The sequence below is a fragment of the Rhododendron vialii genome, chromosome 5a (assembly GCF_030253575.1).
Source record: "Rhododendron vialii isolate Sample 1 chromosome 5a, ASM3025357v1".
NCBI lineage: Eukaryota > Viridiplantae > Streptophyta > Magnoliopsida > Ericales > Ericaceae > Rhododendron > Rhododendron vialii.
In genome coordinates this window covers 18,627,410-18,649,306 of record NC_080561.1, presented here as the reverse complement: position 1 = coordinate 18,649,306, position 21,897 = coordinate 18,627,410, and the positions used below count along the sequence as shown (strand labels likewise).

General features: G+C 41.5%; 1 protein-coding gene across 1 annotated transcript; it reads left to right on the top strand.

The window, feature by feature from the left end:
* Positions 1–1,151: 1,151 nt before the first annotated feature.
* On the top strand, positions 1,152–19,804 carry LOC131326923 (uncharacterized). Its single transcript, XM_058359835.1, has 7 exons — positions 1,152–1,763; positions 3,081–3,224; positions 3,874–3,946; positions 4,286–4,391; positions 4,474–4,570; positions 19,246–19,341; positions 19,425–19,804. Exons 1-7 carry the CDS (start codon positions 1,197–1,199, stop codon positions 19,578–19,580), a joined length of 1,239 nt encoding a protein of 412 aa, XP_058215818.1. The 5' UTR covers positions 1,152–1,196; the 3' UTR covers positions 19,581–19,804.
* Positions 19,805–21,897: the final 2,093 nt, after the last annotated feature.

Below are 21,897 nucleotides of genomic sequence, written 5' to 3'. Positions count from 1 at the left end.
ACTTCTTTTTTTGACATAGTTTATATATTCAAAAATATCATTACAAAGTTTTAGGGTGCTCGTTGAAAAGCTTTACAGCCAAATATTCATTACGACCATCAATGATAACATGAAAGAAAAAACAAGATCTCCGCACCGATTGAACCGGATTGAAAATCGGAACACGGAAATACTATGTAATATTAACGAAAAGAGAATAAACGATATAAAAATTAAAAACATGAGAAATAGGGAAAATGGGGTTTGGAGAATTGGGGCGGGGGTATTTCTGGAACATCAGGTGGGGTCTGGGGAGGGTGTGTCTGTCAGAAGGAGTAAAAAGCAAATGGCTTATTTGGGAATAAGCCAATAAGCCAATAAGCTCAAAATAAGCCAGCTTAATTTTTTGGCCGAACATGTCCTAAGTACATAATAACTCAAAGGGGCTTGGCCAAGTGGGCATACAAAAACTAGTAAGTGTTTGTCCTTTATAAGGTTTTATGGTCGAATCTCACAGAGACTAAACATTGCAAATTTTGGGGCCACGAAAGGATTTGCATGGTCTAAATCCTAAATCCTAACTTTAGAGCTCTGGAATTGGTCGAGGTGCGCGCAAGCTTACTCGACATCCAATTATAGAAAAAAAGGAAGTGAGATTATTTTGACTATGGGTACCCTTTGGTGTACACCGGCTTATTTGGAATCTACCTTAGGATTTCACACAAATGAGCAGAATCGGTTAATTTGTTTAAAACATTTTTTTCAAGGATCTTTGAAAAATATTTACCCAGTCAGACATAAGCAAGGGCTTGATCAATTCTGCGATGGTTCTAATTATTTGTGTGAAACCCCAAAGTGAATTCCCAAACGTCCTGATTCCCTGGGTACATTTGGTGTACCTATAAAGAATGTGCAAATACAAAAAGAGAGATGTTAGAGACACATTAATTTGTCACACTCCAATCATATCCCTTTCACATATATGCATGTGAGGCCCTAACATTTATATTGAAATGAGACACACATGTATGTATGTGCAAAGGGGTGTGATTGGGTGTGACAAATTGATGTCCCTGTTATTACTGACTGTAAGGATACCAAAAAATCAAAGAGACGTTGGAAATGCATTTGAAAACGACCCAACAACATGACAAAACAAAACAAATATCCTCTCAGCCTGTCAGGCCATCCTTCACCCCTCTCCTCTCCCTTCAGTAATGGCGTCGTCACTGTCCTCTCTCTTCCTCTCAAACGCTCGCCCCCTCCGCCTCTCAAACCCTAAACATAACCCTCCTCAATTTCACCTCCCACTCAGAATCCCCCCCCAAACTCTATCCTTCTCCGCCTCAAAAAACTCCTCCCAAACCCCCAAACTCATCTCCGATCCACCCCCGCCTCCCCCTCAGGAGAAGAGGTCGTTCGCGGTGGCCACAGGCGAGCTGTTCCTTGGCATCGCCACGCGAATCATAAAGAGGCGAAACAGAATTGTTAACGACGCGAATTCGGCCCCGGTTGTGATGTTTGAGGATAAGGAGGAGGAGAGGGAGTTCTCGTACTTTTGGCGGCGGTGGAGGAGGAGGAAGGAGGACGGGGCTGCGTCGGTGGTGGTGTTGGAGGACCCGGTGGGACTGGGCGTGGTTTGGGAGCAAAGGTTGGAGGATGTGGAGGCAGAGAGGGGGCGGAAGGTTGTGACCAGCCCCGGGTTTAGCTTCTCTGCCGCCGGACTTCTGTTTCCGTACCATCTCGGGGTCGCCAAGTTTCTGATTGAGAAGGGTTACATAAAGGTTGGAATACTTTGAGTTCTTCCAAGTGTGTAGTTAGAGCTAGGCAATGGACACGAAACACGACACAAACAGGACACAAAGTTAGCGAGTTAGGGTTGAACATTTCTGACACGAAACACGAAAATGACACGACTCAAGAAACACGAATTCTAAATGGATTGGGTTCAGGTTGAACATGCGAGACACGAAATTGACACGACCAACACGATTACTAATCTGTGTTGCCCATTAACACGAACATATATATATATATATATATATATATATATATATATATATATATATATATATATAACATGGTATATCTGTAATTCTATATAGTGTTGGGCAACGGACACGATAACACTACACGAACCGGACACGAAGTTAACAGGTTAGGGTTGAGCATTTCTGACACGAAACACGAAAATGACACGACTCGAGAAACACGAATTCTAAATGGGTCGGGTCCGGGTTGGATGATTTGTAACACGAACCCGACTGACGCGACACGAACACGACCCAACACGACCTGTTACCCAGGTCTGTGTAGTGTAGCTGTGGTTTATAACTTATACAAGTTAAGTTAGTGCCAGTGGTGTCTGCAGGTGAATATGAACACATAACAATGTGTTTGTCTGGATGCTGATGGGTTATCTGATAGTTAGTTTTGTTGCAGATTCGACCCTCCTCACACAACGGAGAATACATCAAGCAAGAACACAAAGAAATGAAAGGAGATTTTACGTGGTTTCTTCTCAATAGGATACATTCATCCATGGCTCGTACTAGTTTTTGCTATATCCTAGAGTTTACACTGCCAATTATTGTAGTACCTCTGTTTAGGTTAAGGAGTGTGATTGGATCATTGATAATGGAAATGCTAAGGGGAGGGGAAGATCTAATTGACATGAGATGATGTAGTAAAGATTAAAGCGAAGGAGACTTTCTCTCGTAAAACAATGATAGCAATCAAGATAAACTCATTCCCAACATCGGACACACTCTAGTTTGTGAAGCCTTCAATATTAAAGGTTAAGGAGTGTGATAGGATCAATATTAGTGGAAATGCCTAAGGAAGGGGAAGGCTTAATTGACATGCGGTGATGTAGTAAAAATTAAAATTGAAGAAGACTTTATTTGGTTTCTCATTCTTTTATGTTTGTTGTGAGTGGTACTTAAGGTTATTAGACGTTGATCAGTGCGACGACACTCTGAATTTTTCTGCTGGTTTTGACCTTCTCTGTATAGCTGTTTGCTTGTGTATGTTGCTAAAGGAACTAAGATTCTGAAGTTTAATAATATATTTCCGTGATTGAAGTACTTTTTTTCTGACAGGACACCACACCATTAGCTGGTTCATCCGCTGGTGCTATTGTTTGTGCAGTGGTTGCCTCTGGAGCCAAAATGGAAGAGGCTTTAGAAGCTACCAAAATATTGGCTGAAGATTGCCGGCGAAGAGGGACTGCGTTTCGCCTAGGGGTATGTAGGATAAGTGGACAGGCTCTATGAATGGACAAGTAGACAGTGATCTTTATACTTGCTGGTTTTATTCTTTAAGAAGGTTCAGCTCCTTGGACATTAGGCTTTTTCTATCCCATGATGTTTTGCTGAGATGTTGTGATATAGATGGGAGATAGGTTCTAAATGTTGTGATATGGATTGGAGATTTCTTTTCGCTCTGGAATTTATTGGTTGGTGTTTGACTATAGTATATAGATCATGAAGCCTGTTAACTTGTAGTGTACATCTTTCCTACGTAATTGTGAAAGTATGGTATGATTGGATTTTCAGAACAAATGCTGGTCTAGTTGTTTTAACTTTTAAATCAGCATATTCGTTGACATCAGCTGGGATTCTAATTAGGAAAATGCCATTGTGCTTTGGAGTTTGGACATCCTGATTTGTCATGTTTCGTTAGTTTGGACGAGACACCAGTTTGCTAAGCTCTAGGCTTGTCCAAGTTTTTGAAAAAAATACAGTAGCAGAAGATGTTCCAGAATTGCGAGATTTTTGGTAATTTAGTGAGGCAGCATGAGACTGAAACTTGTAGATAGGAAGAATAACTATGCTGTCCTTGTCTAGGAATAGAGATTTAAGTATTTCTTATGTTCAATATTTCTCTGTCCAGGCAGTTCTAAAAGATGTTCTTGAGCAGTTTCTCCCGGATGATGTACATACTCGATCCAATGGGAGGGTTCGTGGTGAGAATAAGTCTTCCTTTCCTTGTTGTACTCTAATTGACTATGGTATATAATGATTATTGATTGTGGTCATAGTGGCTTTGTTGGGCAAAGTTAAGAATTTCAGAGATATATATGCTCTTGATTGGGTAAAATTTGCTTTAACGGGATTGGATTTTGTTTAATCGTTGCGTAGTTGTCATTTTCCATTGTTGTTTCGTATTTTTTCCTCTTCCCTTCCGAGAGCTGGTTTATACATGGAATTAGTGCAGAACATAAGATGCACCGTGCCACGTTGAACATTAAGTTAAAAGGGCTTCTGTATGCAGTTCGTTGATGGTTGATGTTGTTTCCCCACAGTTGCTGTAACAGAGATCCTCTGGAGACCTAAAGGCTTGTTGGTTGATAGGTTTGACTCTAAAGAAGATCTCATCAATGCAGTCTTTACGTCATCCTTTATTCCAGGGTACTTATGTCTTCACTTTTGTTCCTCCATACATGTGTTAATTAATGCAATGAAATTGAACTAAACGTGTAATTCAGTGCAGATATCTTGCTCCAAGACCAGCAACAAGGTTCCGGAATCGACTTTGCATTGATGGGGGTTTGACTCTGTTTATGCCACCCACATCTGCTGCTCAAACGGTAACTTAAGATATTTTATTTGCATTGCATTGCGTAGTCTTCACTATTGATCCCCTTGCCCACTTGGATTTTGCATAACTGTGATAGCACCCCCATAAATCTATCTTGTCTTTCATTTATCCCCATTAGAACCTACATTAGTGCCTCAAGTTTTTTAAAATTGCCATACGGTTCCCCTGAACTGCAAACTCAACTAAAGCACATTTTGATTTCTTTTGATTTAAATGGGTTCTTTTTGCATTCAAGTAACATTAAGCTTTTGATGAGTGAATTTCGGTGTTTAATACTGGTTATACTGCAATTCAGTTCCTTTGATGGTTTAAGGAAATTGGACAGACACGAAGTGGGTACAAACAACACAGGAGATGTATTGCTTAGGTCTGCCTTTACATTGGTGGAGGCCTCCTCCTTTTATAGGCGTAAGGAGAAGAATACAAACATGACTGATTACCTCATAACACAGTAACCATATAATTGATGCTACTGTTCCTACATAGACTTTTACTACTAAACAGTACATACCAATTATATGATACAACACCACCAATTATATGATACAACAACAGTACCAATTATATGATACAACAACACCACCAATTATATGATACAACAACAACAGTACTACTTCTGCCATATTTACTACTACGTACAATCTAAACAGCACACACCAATTATATGATACAACAAGCCAATAATTTCACCACCTCTCGAAAAGGACGACATGTCACTCTGGATCATCTGAACCACTTTCTCCAGAATAGTCTTCAGTTCTGTCGGTCAAGTAATACTGTTTCAAAAGATAGCGGATATTTTGGTGCCATTCTTCCAGATAAGTATCATTGAATTTCCAGTTTGCAGATTCATAATGGAGGAGAGATGAGGGAACTTCTGCAGGTGTCAATCCATTGAGTGAACACAGTGTTTGAGTCATGACAAGATAATTTCCACTATCGATTTGGATTCTCTGAGACTTTGGATGTGCGGAAAGGAATATAGTATGATACTCCTTTTGCCAAGTGATAGAACCATCTGGATTAGGAAGACATATGTTGCGACTTGTCCAAAAAGCAAATTGGAGATCGCCGCCTGCACTGTTGGGGATTTGTCTGATCTTCTGTTGCAAGTAGGATATGCTTCCGAAGAGCAAGAGAAATTTCAAAAAGAAATCCTTTGGAGGATGGACCTGATTGAACGCCGCATGTGCCAGATAAACCAATACTTCTAATTTATTAAAACAGACACTTATAGTATACACATCGACTAAATACCATAAGAGGAAATAGGCTTCTTTTTTGAAATAAAAGACATTATGATAAGATACTTCAAACTGGGTGAGAAATGGATAGACAGGATGAAAAGGTAAATCTTTTATGGGACCTTCATCAAGACCATACTTGAAAATGCAGAGATGTTGAAGGTTTTGACATATTTGGACACACCTGAAAAGAAAGGTTAACTCTAAAATGTGACATTGAAGGTGGACAGGAAGATTAATTGGGTGGAAATAGGAAATCATTGGAAAACAACCAGGAACAAAGGAGTGGTTTTGTTTTTGAAAATTGGTTGATTTCTTTTTTGAGCATTGACAGAAAATCAGGGAGGACATTTGTTTTTTCTTTTATGTGAACAACATCAAAACTTCAATTAGAAAACCAATTTGCCCATCTAAGTAACTGTGCCTTTGGAAGGTGCTTCTGTTTGAACTTGAGCATGCTGGGAAAACTCATCCTATCTGTCTCAATTAGAAAATGATGACCGATTAGATGAAATTCAAACTTCTCAATGCTCCTTTTAATTGCCAGAATTTCCTCGTAAGTAGAGTGGTAGTGAAGTTCTGCTAGAGAGAATGCATCACTCTTGTATCCACAAATTCTGTGCTTTTGTTCTAAATTTTCTTCCAAAAGAATTGCCCCCAATATAAATCAGAGGCATCTGTCTAAAGGACTCTCTTCCCATCTGAAGGTATGATTAATGGATGAAGAGTTTTGGCTATGGCTTTGAGGTCTTTGACAGCTTTGATACAAAGGGTTGACCAAGGAGGAGGGATTTTCTTTAGTAGAGCTGAAAGAGGAGTACGATATTGGGCAAGGTTGGGCATGAAATCAGTCATATAGTTAACAATTCCAAGGAACTGTTGAACTTGTTTGACTGTGAGATTTTCATCTGGAAAATGTTCAAGTTGGGAGGCTATATGAGGTTGAAGGGCATATTGACCTTTAGAGATATGCATTCCTAAAAAATCAATTTCTGGTTGAGCAAGATGCATTTTTTTCTCTGAGAGCATGATACCATGGGTTTGGACTAGTGAATGGAAAGTTTGTAGTAAGACCGCATGAGACTCAATATCTGGGGAAAAGAGTAGGATATCATCAATATAGACAAGTGCTGAGGATAGAATGGGGGAAAATATCCGAATCATGGCCTTTTGAAACAAAGACGGGGCTGTTTTCAATCCAAAAGGCATAACTGACTACTGAAAGTGGTGATCTGGAATGCAAAAATCAGTTTTGGGACGATCATCTGGATGGATGCCCAGTTGTCAGAAACCTGTTTTTAAGTCAAACTTTGAGAAAATTTGAGCTTTAGGCAAGTTTGCAAAAAAAACACTTCTCCAAGGAAGAGGGAATTTGTTATCCTGCAGAAAATGATTAAGAGGCTGGTAATTGATAACCAAGCGAAGTTTTCCTCTTATCTGCTTTGTTCTTTTATTTACATAAAATGCTTCACATGCCCACTAAGAGGTTGTGGGCTCGATCAAACCTTCTGACTGAAGTTGTTGGAGCTCTTGGAGAGTAAGCTGGTAGTGTTTTGGGTTCATTCCATGATGGGTAGCTTTTGTGGGATTGATGTCTTCATTTTTCTTAAAGGAAAGAGCAATAAAGAAATCTGGGTTTTTCCAGAGGGGGTTGGAGCATTTGGTGAGGAATTTTGAATGAGATTCAGCACAAGAAGTTTGGATTATAGCTTCTTTGATGGAGGAGAAATTTTCTATGGAAAAGAGATTTGGTTGGGTAGTCCAGGGTAACAGGTAGTTTTTGTATTTCAAACCTTTTTTGAGCCAGGAGACTTTGCTGAGATTTTGGAGAATATCAAAGCCTAACAATAAATGTTTTCCTGAGAGATCAGAACCATAGACTTGGTGTTTGATGGTGTATCCAGGAAAAAGTTGGATGGTAATAGGCTTGTTGATTAGAGTGATGACAAAAGTTTCTCCATTGGCTGCTCTAAAGGGTCTAAAACATGATTGCCCGTAGGACCTAGGAAGGATTGCTGGGTTGAGAATGGAGGCTGCTGCACCTGTATCAAAGAAAGCAATAACTGGTATAAGTTTCTCATATTTTCCAAGCAAGATTTTGACCTTGGCTAAGGATTGAGCTATCATGATGTTTAAGAACTCAAATGTTTGGATTTCATAGGGGAATGAGTCAGAACCATCAGAAGAATCATCCAATTCTGATGAATCATCTGAATCATCGAAAGTGAATGCAAGGACTGCTTCAGCTGTTTCTTCATCATCAATAGAAAACAGTGATTCAACATCGGCATCTTCAAGATCATCATCAATGAGAGCCAAAGAGCTCACCATTTTGTCCCTTGCTGCTTTATTTGGACCTTGTTTTGCGTAGTGCCCTTTCTTTCTACATATGTAGCAGCGATTAGACTTTCGCTACCCTCTGAACTTTTTCTTCTTGAAAAATTTCCATTTTTTCTAGTGTGAGAACTTGCCAGATTTTGAAAATTTTGAAAACTTGCTAGGAGTCTGGAACTTCCATTTCTGAAAATGTTTGGACTTCCGATTGGAAGGGCGGCAAGTGCACTTCTTGTCTTTACACTTTATAGATAGGTCTGGCCGGTCACATGTTTTGCCAAGAAGTTTTCCCTGTTCTTCAAGAGTTTTGAGGAATTTCTGGTGATTGCATAGTTTTTCCAATGCAATCAAGGAGTGCTGGTAAATACCGCCAAGAGATGTTGCATTCAGCGTCAATCCTTTTGTTTGAAGTAACCTTGTTGTCTCATTTCCCAATGGTTCAGGAAGGGAATTGAGAAAGACTTGTTTGAGATTGATATCATCCATGCCGTTGAGAAGATAAAATCTTTGAGACATACGGTCATAATGAGTCTCCAGATCTTTTCTTTTGAATGAACAACACTTCATGTTGAGATACTCCTCTCGAACAAACTCTTTTGTGTTGTTATGGTCGCCACGAAACTTAGTATGTAAGACTGAGATGAATTGATCAAGGGTTGGCAGTTGTTTAAGCTGTAGTTGTCGGTACTCACCAAGAGCCAAGTACCATTGACGAAAACGGCCAAGGACTTTTGCTGTACACTTAGTAATGACAATACTCAGTGCAGCGTTTGGAGAAAGCATAACAGCTGTGCACCAAGCATGAATCTCATAAAGCTTATCTAGCCATTTTGATGGGGGAATGTTATCAAAGGAGAAACCTTGGGTATGGATGTTGGAATGTGAGAAGGAATCAAAGGTTGGAATTTCTGGAGGTGTATCAAACTCAGGACCTTCTTCAATAATAGGATCTTCAACATGTTCTTCTGGAGAATTTTCTGGGTTCATCATAAAAACATGAGGAATTGGCATAGGGTCAATGGATTCAGTATCCGAATCAAACTTAATGGTTGGTTCAGGAGATAAGGTTTCTGGTATAGTGGCTAAGGTATTTATGAGAGTGGAGATTGGATTTTTGGAAGGGCTATAAGTTGACTAAACCATTAACTGGGGTGACTTTGAATTTGGATCGGATGGTTTAGAAGGAGTGGAGGTAGTAGGTATAGACGTAGACCCAGATGGTGGAGACGGAATTGTTGGAGGTTGAATAGGTTTTATCTAGGGCTTTGGGAAATGAAGTTTTGGTGGAGATGGTCTTTTGGTGGAGGAAGAAAAGCTGATGAGCTCCCAAAGATATTGGACTCACCAAATTCTGAGGTAGGGTTTATAGATAAGGGTTGAGACATTTGAGGATATACCCAAACAAACTTTGTTGAGAGGAAGATGTGAACATATCAAATGGGTTTTTTTGCTGAGAATACTGCTGAGCTTGAAGTGAATGAAGCTGATTCTTTAGATGCTTCATTTCAACATCTTTTTGGTAAAATGCTGCTGAAAATGCTTGGTTGGAGTATGCCATCTAGAGAAGTTTCTGGTGAACATTTTGAATTTTCTGCTACAAATCTCTGATAAGAAGTTCCAAAGATGATAACTTCTTATGGACAATATTCTCCAAATTTTGCTGAGAGTTAGCAACTCTTTGAAGAATTTTGTTTTGGGCCAAAGAATTTGTTGACTGCCAATTTATTGCTGCTTCTGCTGCTGACACTGCTTTGGTGCTACTATCAGGGAGAATGATAGTAGGATTTTGAATTTTATGCCGGTGGGTCATCATTTCTTGAGAATTATGGAACTCCAAAGGAGGAAAATCTGCTTCAGTCCAAAGAGGGGTTGAGATGAGCATAAAACACCCACTTGGTTGACTCGAAGAACCATCATCAGATGGAGGTTAAGGAGGAGGTGGAGATTTACAAGAAGTGGAAGGTGACGAAGGACATATGGGACATGGATTTTCAAAGTCTTCTCCATCTTCTAGAAGACTGTTTTCTGGACACTCATCACAGTCACAGGCATCAAAATAACAATGACCTGTTTCTGGATTTTTGAAATAGAAGACTGGAAAGCCGTTGGGTTGAAAATATTTAATTGGAGGGCCAGGTCGAGAACCATCTACAAACATGTCAATTCTCGAGGGAAAAATGACAGGATGGGTGGAGGATGAGGCAGAGACTTCTTTTAGAAATGAAATCTCTACTGTACCATCAGGTTTTGGTATGAAAGTTGGATTTGAGGATTGAACTGGTATGGGTTTTTGTTGGTTTTTCTCATAAGCTGTAACCCAAGACTCTGGGAGAAGCTTGAGAAGCTCATGACAGGAAATCTGATGTGGAATATGGACACAGGAAGCTTAATGAGGGGCGTTGACAGTCAGGAAAAGGGCTTCATCTATAGAGGAAGGTAACGAGATGTCAAAGGCATGGTTTTGAAGGCGATAGGCCATTTGATAGTGAAGATTTACTGCTTATGTGGTAGAAATTTGGAAGGCACCACCAATTTGAACTTACACTTTCAAGGCTGATAGCAAATGAGGATCTGCTGGTGGCATGTTTAAATTGGGGTAAAAGGTAAAGACCACAGTTCCAGCATTTAACGTGGTTTGGACTGTAACAATGCATGCGTGCTGGTACTGTATAAACCTGGTGTCTACCAGAGCAAGTCTGGAAGTAACAGGTAAACCTTTTCTGCCATGGAAAGTAACAGCCAGTCTGATTGCTCCAAAGTGAAGATGAGTAAATCCTTCTTGTTGCTTAAGGTGAGGCAAATCAACCGGGATTTCCAGAGGCAAAAGTTGTTCAGCTTCTGTAGCTGCTATAAAACATTGATCAAACTTGGAGGCTTGGACATACTCTTTTACGAAGGTTGGACGCTTTGTGGAAAAGAGTTGGGTGGCAGTCTTTTTTTATAGAAGTTTGTGATCTGACAATGACATTATATGGGTTTAGGAAAGGAAGATCAGTAAGGGGAACCTTACTATCATCAGGTAGATATTCAAACTCATACAAATACTCAAGATTAGAAGAAGAAGATGAGGAATTTCTACTGGTGGATGATCGTGAAGGAACTAAAGAGGAGGTAGCAGAGGAATAGGTGGAAAACAAATGATTCATTTTTTATGGATAAAAGTCTGGGTTATTCGTTTCCTCATACAACAAATCTTTTCCTTTTCAATGTAAAATCTTTTAACCAATTTTGATTAATAAAATTCTGTATACTAGGATAGATAAACCGAGACACACCGCTCAAAAGCCAAAGTCTCAAAGTACTTTTAACCCATTGATACAAAATTCTTTAACCAAAATAGTTAATGAAGTTTCTGATGTGGATGATATCCTTAAAAGGCAACCATAGAGCATGCGCTTCATTTTTTTTTTTTTACAAAAGATTTGAAGTAGTTTTGGAAAAGAAGTTCCCAGAAAGGGTTTAAGCTAGAATGAACAACATGGCTCTGATACCAAATTGGACTGACATGAAGTGGGTATAAACACAAAATAGGTTATGATCAAACCAAGAGGGTAATAAAGAGTACACAACACAAGAGATATATTACTTAGGTTTGCCTTTACATTGGTGGAGGCCTCCTCCTTTTATAGGCACAAGGAGAGGAATACAAACATGACTGATTACCTCATAACACAGTACCCATATAATTGATGCTACTGTTCCTACATAGACTTTTACTACTAAACAGTACATACCAATTATATGATCCAACAACAACACCAATTATTTTGATTATGTGCTTAATTTTCACTTCTTCAGTTAAAATTTACTGTGTTGATTGTATGCTTAACAGTGCAAGTGAACCCCAACAAGGGGTTGTCACTCATTAGCCCTATATTATAGGCATTTTTTTTTCATTAGGGCTTTTGATTCGGCAAATAGAACATGCTTCAAACTATTATCAAATGGGTAAAATTCTAGATCAGTCTAGCTCATTTACACAACCCCCACCTCTCATTTAACTTCTCTTGACAAGTATGCGATGAACTTAAATATCTGTATATATATTGTTTTAAATTTGGGTCTGTCTACTTATCCCTTCTGATTCTGATGCTAAGGGGGGTATTTTTGAAAGTTTTTGTGTTACCATAGGGGAAATTGAACCGATATTTCCTTACACAACGCTGCTACAGAAACCGACGCCGGCCACCGACCAGGCGTACTGACGGCCACGTGGCCCCGCACGCATGATTCGAGCCGTTCAATAATTTTAAAATACAAAACCGAGTGGGCTCCCGAGAAATCAACTCCATCCAATATGTTCAGGTGCTCGATCCAATCTTTCCATTTTTCATCCAATCTTCCCAATTTTTTCCGATTTTTCAAAATAGAATGATTGGATTGAGCATCTACACATATCGGTGGAGCTGATTTCTCGCGGGCCCACTCGGTTTTTTATTTTAAAATTATTGACCGAATCAGATCATACGTGCGGGGCCCCGCGTGGCCGTACTTGGTTGGTGGCTGGCGTTGGTTTCTTTAGACTTTTCGTTCCTAAAAGAGTTTTGAAATCAAGGTGTCATCCTGACATGGTTTCGTTCCAACTTTGGCGTTTAAGAATGTTGTTTTTCCTATTTCCGATTATTATCCTCGTATTATTTTGGATTTTTGTGGCCACTTATTTACAAACTAGTGATTGCCCGTGCCTTAACAACACGCCGATAAAAAAAAAAAGAAGGCACGACACAACACTTTTTTTATTACAACTTAAAAAAAAATTATCCTTCCCTTCTAGTGATCTTAACAAAACCCAAATGGAAAGTTTTATAATTTATTTTTTAAAATTCTCTTTAAATAGGATAAGCTAAACTAATTTATTCTAAGAATAGTTTCACAACAAATAATACCACACCCATTGAAAAAATAGGAGCACATACCCAAATGAAATTTCTAATTAACTTATGCACAATCATTCATTAATTAACAACTATCACGATCAACCAATACTTATATCACACCCGTATAAAATATAGTTCAACTAGCAACTGATCCAAAAAAAAAAAAAAGGAATAGTTTTAAAACTCCACTTCTTTAACATTGAAAATGATTATTGCGACGGAATGCTACAACTTGAGTTTCGCCCCCTTCAAATCAAAGGAATGCTATAGGCCTACAACTGAGACAAATTATCAAGCACTACTACTTTGAATCATGCATCCAAGAAATAGGTGACTAAAGTTTCTTTTGTATGAGTAAAGTTTCTTTTGTATGACTAAAGTTTCTATAATGTTTTTCTATTGTTACCTCAGTTGATGGAAGAAAGGAATTGAATAGAGTTTTCTGATGAATGGGTGGACAATGCACAACACCACAATGATAGAGTTTAAGATTGACGATTGGGAGAAGAAAACGTTTTGATAATAAAAAGCACACTATTAAATAAAGAAATAATGTCTGTTCCTAGAAAAGACAACATTGTCTAAGAAGTAAGGAAAGAGGTAGGGAGATAATAAATTTATTAAAGGAGTTGGTTGGATGGCTATAATCTATTGAAAATTCAATCCGACGGTTGGAGAGGTGCTCTTGTTTATATGTGTAGACAAAAATCGCTCTGTTTTATAATATAGATATAGATATAGATATGTAGCGTGTTTCTCAAATTGAAACATGCACTCTGCTAAGCTTGGTTTGAAGTGGATTTGCACTTCTTCTGTGGTGTGGTGGTTTCTGCTAGCTCCTCTGGATCACCTCTCTCTGTGCTCCTCCTTGTAACCTGCACCAAGGCGAGAGGTGGTAGTCCACCCTTTGCCACTCCGACAGTGAAGTTAGTATACTGGAGAGAGAGAGTACTTTAGGTAGGTGTGAGAACATACCTTATTCTTGGGCTCTCTTCTCCTATTTATAGGATAGGGGTACTTGCTCTCCAAGCCAGGGTATGACCAACACGTGCTTGTGATGTCACCATACACCGCCTTAAGCTCGATGACATCTTGCATACGTTCGCCCTAGCTTTGGAAACCCGTAGACACTTCTAGAACCCGCTGGAGGGGTATTCCCAATGGGGACCACACCTCGGGTTGGACCGTCATTGAATACCCGGCCGACCCGACAGACCGATCTGAACCCCTGCGTACGGGTCTCTTACTGAGCGACTCAAACTGGAGAACCCTTTGGCTCGGTCCTCCTCCCTCGCTAGACTTTTCTCCGTCTTGTAACACCTTGAGCGCACTGAGTTCGGCTTAACGTGGCTAGCCCGATCCACCCTCATGGTTACTGGGGTTCGCCCCGAGGCTATGTTCGGATTCGGCCCACCACAATAGCCCCTTAACTTCTCGTGCACCTTCCGCGGGCACGAGGAGTTGAATCGTTCAGTGGGATCGAATCCATGTCTCTCAAACCGGACCATTGGGTCCTCAACGACCCATTCTTCTTGCGCTTAAAAACCGGACCAATCTCTCAATAAACCGAAGCGGTCCTCAATATTTTTTGCATTACCGTATGATGAAAACTCGAACGTCCTCTTTACAAACCGGAGTAGTCCTCTTTTGAAAGTGAAGAGTTAAAACTCTGCCGTTGGAGCCCCTTTCTTTGGCATCGATCCAGGCAACTTTCCATATGATAGGAACCTCTAGCCCCGGATTTAACCACCAATCATGGTTGGCCACGAACTCTACTCATTGAAGGTAGCCTCAGCAATTTTGCCGAGAATGATAAACAAGTTTCAATACGCTCGGCCATGCCACCGAGAATGAAGAAGAGATTTAAAAACCGGCCGAAGCCTCATATCCGCTTGGCCATACCACCAAGAATGATACAGAAACATGTAAACTGGCCGAAGCCTCGTCTGCTCGGCCGTTTCACCAGGAATGATAAGGACATTTACAAACTGGCTGAAGCCTCATTCGCGCTCGGTCATGCCACCGAGAATAATAAAGATATTTACAAACCGGACGAAGCCTCGTTCGCGTTCAGTCATACCACCGAGAATAAAAAGGATATTTACAAATCGGCCAGGGCCTCATTCGCTTGGCCTTTCCACTGGGAACAATAAACAACTTTACAAACCGGCCGAAGCCTCACTCGCTCGGCCGTTCCACCGAAAATGATCAACAAATTTATAAACCGGCCGAAGCCTTGTTCAAGCTCAGCCATACTATCGAGAATAATACACAACTTTACAAACCAGCCGAAGCCTCACTCGCTTGGCCGTTCCACCGAGAATGATCAACAAATTTATAAACCAGCTGAAGCCTCGTTCAAGCTCGGCCATACTATCGAGAATAATAAACAACTTTACAAACTGGCCGAAGCCTCACTCGCTCAGCTATTCCATCGAGAATGATCAACAAATTTATAAACCGGTCGAAGTCTCGTCCGCTCCGAGCATGATAAACCGACCAAAGCCTTATGCGCTTGGAGAATGACAAACCGGCCGATGCCTCATGATGACGCATATCTATTCGGCAATTAGCATTCGAACATGGATTTAGCCAAGTGAACAATATTGTTTAGACGGGGCCGTAGCCCCAATTTCTTTTGGATGCATGCTCTTTTTCCAACACTTTTTTAAGTCTTCTATCGTAAGACCGAGTCTATCACACCATCCAACTAGCCCCCACTTCGGGTTAGGCTGGACTCGTCGGGGCAGTCTAATTTGAAGTGATGGAAAAAATTTAACTTTGAACCGAGTATGATGAAAAGTTTACTAACTGGCTGAAGCCTCATCCTCGCTCCGCCATACCACCGAGAGATACAAAAATTTACAAATTGATTAAAAAGGCTGAAGCCACAAACGTTTGGCCATTCCACCGAAATGATCACTCCCAATAAGGGTCGCCTTTGAACCGCCGCTCTGCCACCGTCCACCGCCATTCGAATGGCTCCAGAACCTTCCTTCGGTGTCGAAGCTTGATGTTGACACCACCAATGAGCTCGTTCGAGGGAGTCCGATTGAGTTTCGGACGGCCCGATCCAAAAACCCCAATCGTGGCAATGTTCTGTCCATGGCTACCTGTTCGCGCCGCTGTGTGTCCTGCCAAACCCAGCCCTCAATACCCACCAAGAATTCTCAGAAAAACCTCCGAAGAGCTACGTAAACCAACGTATAGGGAAGATTCCCCAGCAACAGCGCCAATTGTGGCGTGGTGATTTTCGCTAGCTCCTCCGGATCACCTCTCTCCGTGCTCCTCCTCGTAACCTGCACCAAGGCGAGAGGTGGTGGTCCACCCTTTGCCCCTTCAACGGTCAAGTTAGTATACTGGAGAGAGAGAGTACTTTAGGTGGGTGTGAGAACATACATTACTCTTGGGCTCTCTTCTCCTATTTATAGGACATGGGGTACTTGCTCCCCAAGCCAGGGTATGCCCAACATGTGCCTGTGATGTCACCATACACCGCCTTACACTCGATGACATCTCTATGACATCTTGCATACGTTCGCCCTAGCTTTGGAAGCCCGTAGACACTTCTAGAACCCGCTGGAGGGGTATTCCCAATGGGGACCACACCTCGGGTCGGACCGTCATTGGATACCCGGCCAACCCGACAGACCGATCCGAACCCCCGGGTACGGGTCTCTTACTAAGCGACTCAAACCGGAGGACCCTTCGGCTCGGTCCTCCTCCCCCGCTCGACTTTGCTATGTCTTGTTATGCCTTGAGCGCACTGAGTTCGGCCAAACGTGGCTAGCCCAATCCACCATCAAGGTTGCTGGGTCCGCCCTGAGGCTTTGTTCGGATTCGGCCCACCACAATAGCCCCTCAACTTCTCGTGCACCTTCCGCGGGCTCAAGGAGTTGAACAATTCAGTGGGATCGAATCCATGTCTTTCAAACCGGACCATTGGGTCCTCAAAGACCCATTCTTCTTGCGCTTAAAAACCGAACCGATCTCTCAACAAACCAGAGTGGTCCTCGTTATTTTTTGCATTACTGTATGATGAAAACTGGACCGTCCTCTTTACAAACCGGAGCAGTCCTCTTTTAAAAGTGAAGAGTTAAAACTCTGCCATTGGAGCCCCTTTCTTTGGTATCGATCCAGGCAACTTTCCATATGATAGGAACCTCTAGCCCCGGATTTAACCACCAATCATGGTTGGCCACGAACTCTATTCATCGAAGGCAGCCCCGGCAATTTTTCCTAGAATGATAAACAAGTTTCAATACGCTCGGCCATGCCACCAAGAATGTAGAAGAGATTTAAAAACTGGCCGAAGCCTCATTCGCTCGGCCATACCACCAAGAATGATATAGAAACTTATAAACTGGCCGAAGCCTCATCTGCTCGGCTGTTCCACCGAGAATGATAAGGACATTTACAAAACAGCCGAAGCCTCATTCGCGCTCGGTCATGCCACCGAGAATAATAAAGATATTTACAAACCGGACGAAGCCTCGTTCGCGTTCAGTCATACCACCGAGAATAATAAACAACTTTACAAACCGGTCGAAGCCTCACTCGCTCGGCCGTCCCATCGAGAATGATCAACAAATTTATAAACCGGTCGAAGTCTCGTCCGCTCCGAGCATGATAAACCGACCAAAGCCTTATGCGCTTGGAGAATGACAAACCGGCCGATGCCTCATGATGACGCATATCTATTCGGCAATTAGCATTCGAACATGGATTTAGCCAAGTGAACAATATTGTTTAAACAGGGGGCCGTAGCCCCAATTTCTTTTGGATGCATGCTCTTTTTCCAACACTTTTTTCAGTCTTCTATTGTAAGACTGAGTCTATTACACCATCCAACTAGCCCCCACTTCGGGTTAGGCTGAACTCCTCGGGGCAGTCTAATATCAATTGGTGGAAAAAATTTAACTTTGAACCGAGTATGATAAAAAGTTTACTAACCGGCCCAAGCCTCATATCCTCGCCCAAGCCTCATATCCTCGCTCGGCCATACCACCGAGATATACAGAAATTTACAAATTGATTAAATAGGCCGAAGCTGCAAACGTTCGGGCATTCCAGCGAAATGATCACTCTTAATCAGGGCCGCCTTTGAACCGCTGCTCCGCCACCGTCCACCACCATTCGAATGGCTCCAGAACCTTCCTCCGATGTCAAAGCTCGACGCCGACACCACCAATGAGCTCGTTCGAGGGATTTCGATCGAGTTTCAGATGGCCCGATCAAAAAACCCCAATCGTGGCAGTGTTCCGTCCGTGGCCGCCTGTTCGCGCCACTGTGCTTCCTGCCAAACCCAGGCCCCAATACCCACCGAGAATTCTCAGAAAAACCTCCGAAGAGCTACGTAAACCAATGTATAGGGAAGATTCCCCGGCAATGGCGCCAATTGTGGCGTGGTGATTTCCGCCAGTTCCTCCGGATCACCTCTCTCCGTAACCTGCACCAAGGGGAGAGGTGGTGGTCCACCCTTTGCCCCTCCGACGGTCAAGTTAGTATACTGGACAGAGAGTATACTTCAGGTGGGTGTGCGAACATACCTTACTCTTGGGCTCTCTTCTCCTATTTATAGGGCAGGGGTACTTGCTCCCCAAGCCATGGTATGCCCAACACGTGCTTGTGATGTCACCATACACCGCCTTAAGCTCAATGACATCTCTATGACATCTTGCATACGTTCGCCCTAGCTTTGGAAGCCCATAGGCACTTCTAGAACCCACTGGAGGGGTATTCCCAATGGGGACTACACCTCGGGTCGGACCGTCATTGGATACCCGGCCGACCCGACAGACTAATCCAAACCCCCGGGTACAAGTCTCTTACTGAGCGACTCAAACCGGAGGACCCTTCGGCTCGGTCCTCCTCCTCCGCTCGACTTTACTCTGTCTTGTTATGCCTTGAGCGCACTGAGTTCGGCCTAACATGGCTAGACCGATCCACCCTCATGGTTGCTGGGGTCTGCCCCAAGGCTATGTTCGGATTCGGCCCACCATATCTTCGATAAAGCTTGACATTTGATTATTCCCCATGTATTGTAGGTTGGTAACAAACTAATCTAGGATTAAAAGGTCCATAAATGTACTTGCGTTAATTGCAATAGTTGTGTTTACTTCTCTAGTTTTCTTGTAGCTGCTTGATTTGTTTTGTGGTGTTGGTACCTTGCGTTTTAAAAGACAAAAAACTTCATTTGACTTATTCAGGTTCGTGTTTGTGCTTTCCCGGCCAACCGATTGGGATTTGAAGGCATTGGAATTAGCCCCGACTGCAACCCTGAAAACAGAGCTACACCCAGAGAGGTAGGCTTGTAACCTCTGAGGTGAATGATCTCCTTGATTTTTCATTTAACCATTGGTGATTTTTTTACTCCCTGTTATTTTAGCTTTTCAATTGGGCACTTGAGCCGGCAGAGGACCATGTTCTTGATAAACTCTTTGAGCTGGGATACTTAGATGCGGCTGTGTGGGCTGAAGAGAATCCTGTGGAGGAAATAGTTCGTGATGATTACTTGTATACCGAGAATGGTGCAGTTGCATAGCATATCCTTCAGCAAGAGAGACAGTATACTGGTGAATTTACCACCCGTTTAGGTTTAATGGGTGCATGGATAACTGGTACATTTAACTATTCTTGTATAGTAACATCATTGAATCGTTATAAACTAGTGATGTGATGAAGGTAGAAGAAAAAAGCAGAAATACAAAATGCAGAAGTATCAAAATTTCAGGGTTTCACCAACCTTATTCATTTCATGTTTTGTCATTTTCGGAGAATGAAGTTTTTTCTTAATCTGGTTTCTTCCCCTCCCGAAACCTGTTAAGAGTTTTGTTGCTTACATACATTCACGTTGTTTCAGTTCAAAAACACAAAAAACATAAAAAACGTTCATGTTGATTGTTTTTTTTTTTTTGGGTAATATTTTTTTCATGCTGTTAATGCCTAGGCAGAAACCTCGTGCAAGATCCGGAAGAGGGGTTGCTCGCTGACGTCTTCGACAATGAAGTCGTCTGTGCTACGAAAGAGGGGTTGATACCCGCGTACAAGATCTGGAGGTGGCACCGTCGCGGAGCGGGGGCAGGAGGGCTGCGGTGTGCACGGAAAGCACAGCCGGCACCGCCAGAGCCACATCACGCCAGAATCCATGGCACTCCAATGAGGAGAGAGATGGGTCGATTTTGGAGTGAGAAATGGAAGTAGGTGAGAGAGAACGAGTGATTTCCAAGAGGCCTTGTTGTGTGGTGACTGGTTGTCATGTCAAAGGAGGGAGGTTTTGAATTGGATCGACAAAAAGCATCACTGAAACCAGTGAACTTGTTTGCGAAGAAGATGGACTCGGGTCCCATCTAGTTCATAAGGGCAACCCATTTTGTTCATTCCGTTAACAGAGCTACGGCTGAAAAAAGTAAACAAGGAGGGCGGTTTTGAATTGGATCGACAAAAATCATCACTGAAACCAGTGAACTTGTTTGCGAAGAAGGTGGACTCAGGTCCCATCTAGTTCATAAGGGCAACCCATTTTGTTCATTCCGTTAACAGAGCTACGGCTGAAAAAAGTAAACTTTAATGAGGGGGTCTGGCCATAGGCAAAATTCATAGAGAGGGTGACCGAGAAAAACGGGTATTGTAACGACCCTGATTTTTGGTAAAAAAAATTTGTTAAATATTTGAATTTTATTTTAATTACTTGGAATTTGCTTTTAAAATTCCTTTTTAATTTCTAATAATTCGCCATAATTAGATTTGAGACTTATAAAATTATATCTTTTCGTCCCGGACAATTTAGTCCTTTTTCTAAAGACAAGTATGCTTGTAGAAGCACTTGTATATTTTCTTAGCAAGTTAAATAAAATCTTTAAATTATATTTCTTAGCTAAAAATCCTACTTGGCAAATAGAATTAGTTTCCAACCGATTAGTTAGAGAAACCTAAGTACCCATTCAACCTAATTACATTCTCCTAACCCTAGATGAACCTAACGAACCTTTCTATACCTTAGTTGAACATTTTCAATCCTAGACTAGAAAATCATTTTACTTTCATAACTAGTCATTTCAAGACTTTATTACTCATCATTACTTATTCTAAGAATATCTTTTCTCATCATTACCTCTTTACCCATTGAATAATATATATATATATATGCCTAGAAAAATCTAGGAAATGCTACTTATAGGTCAATAATAGGTTCAAGGCTATTACTTATTGAAGAAAATATATGATGATATATATATATATATATATATATATATATATATACAGTCAGGTTCCGGTGAGGGATCCCTTATTTTTTTAAAATGCGGGACTTTCCTTCCCGATTGAATTTCGATGATCCGAGCCGCTCAAAGTGATCAGAACGTGATTTTAAGGGTCCCCGCGAGAAATCAACAAAAAAAATGACCGGGAAGGGCTTCATCCGAGCAGTTTTCATTGAACGGTTCAAAAAAAACTGCTCGGATGAAGCCCTTCCCGGTCATTTTTTTTGCTGATTTCTCGCAGGGACCCTTAAAATCACGTTCTGCACACATTGAACGGTTCGGATTTTCAAAATTTGATCGGGAAATGAAAGTCCCGCATTTTAAAAAAGTGAGGGATCCCTCACTTGATAATTTGTGTATATATATATGTATATATATATATCACAAATTATCAAGTGAGGGATCCCTCATTTTTTTAAAATGAGGGACTTTCATTTCCCGATCAAATTTTGAAAATCTGAACCGTTCAATGTGTGCAGAACGTGATTTTAAGGGTCCCCGCGAGAAATCAGCAAAAAAAATGACCGGGAAGGGCTTCATCCGAGCAGTTTTTTTTGAACCGTTCAATGAAAACTGCTCGGATGAAGCCCTTCCCGGTCA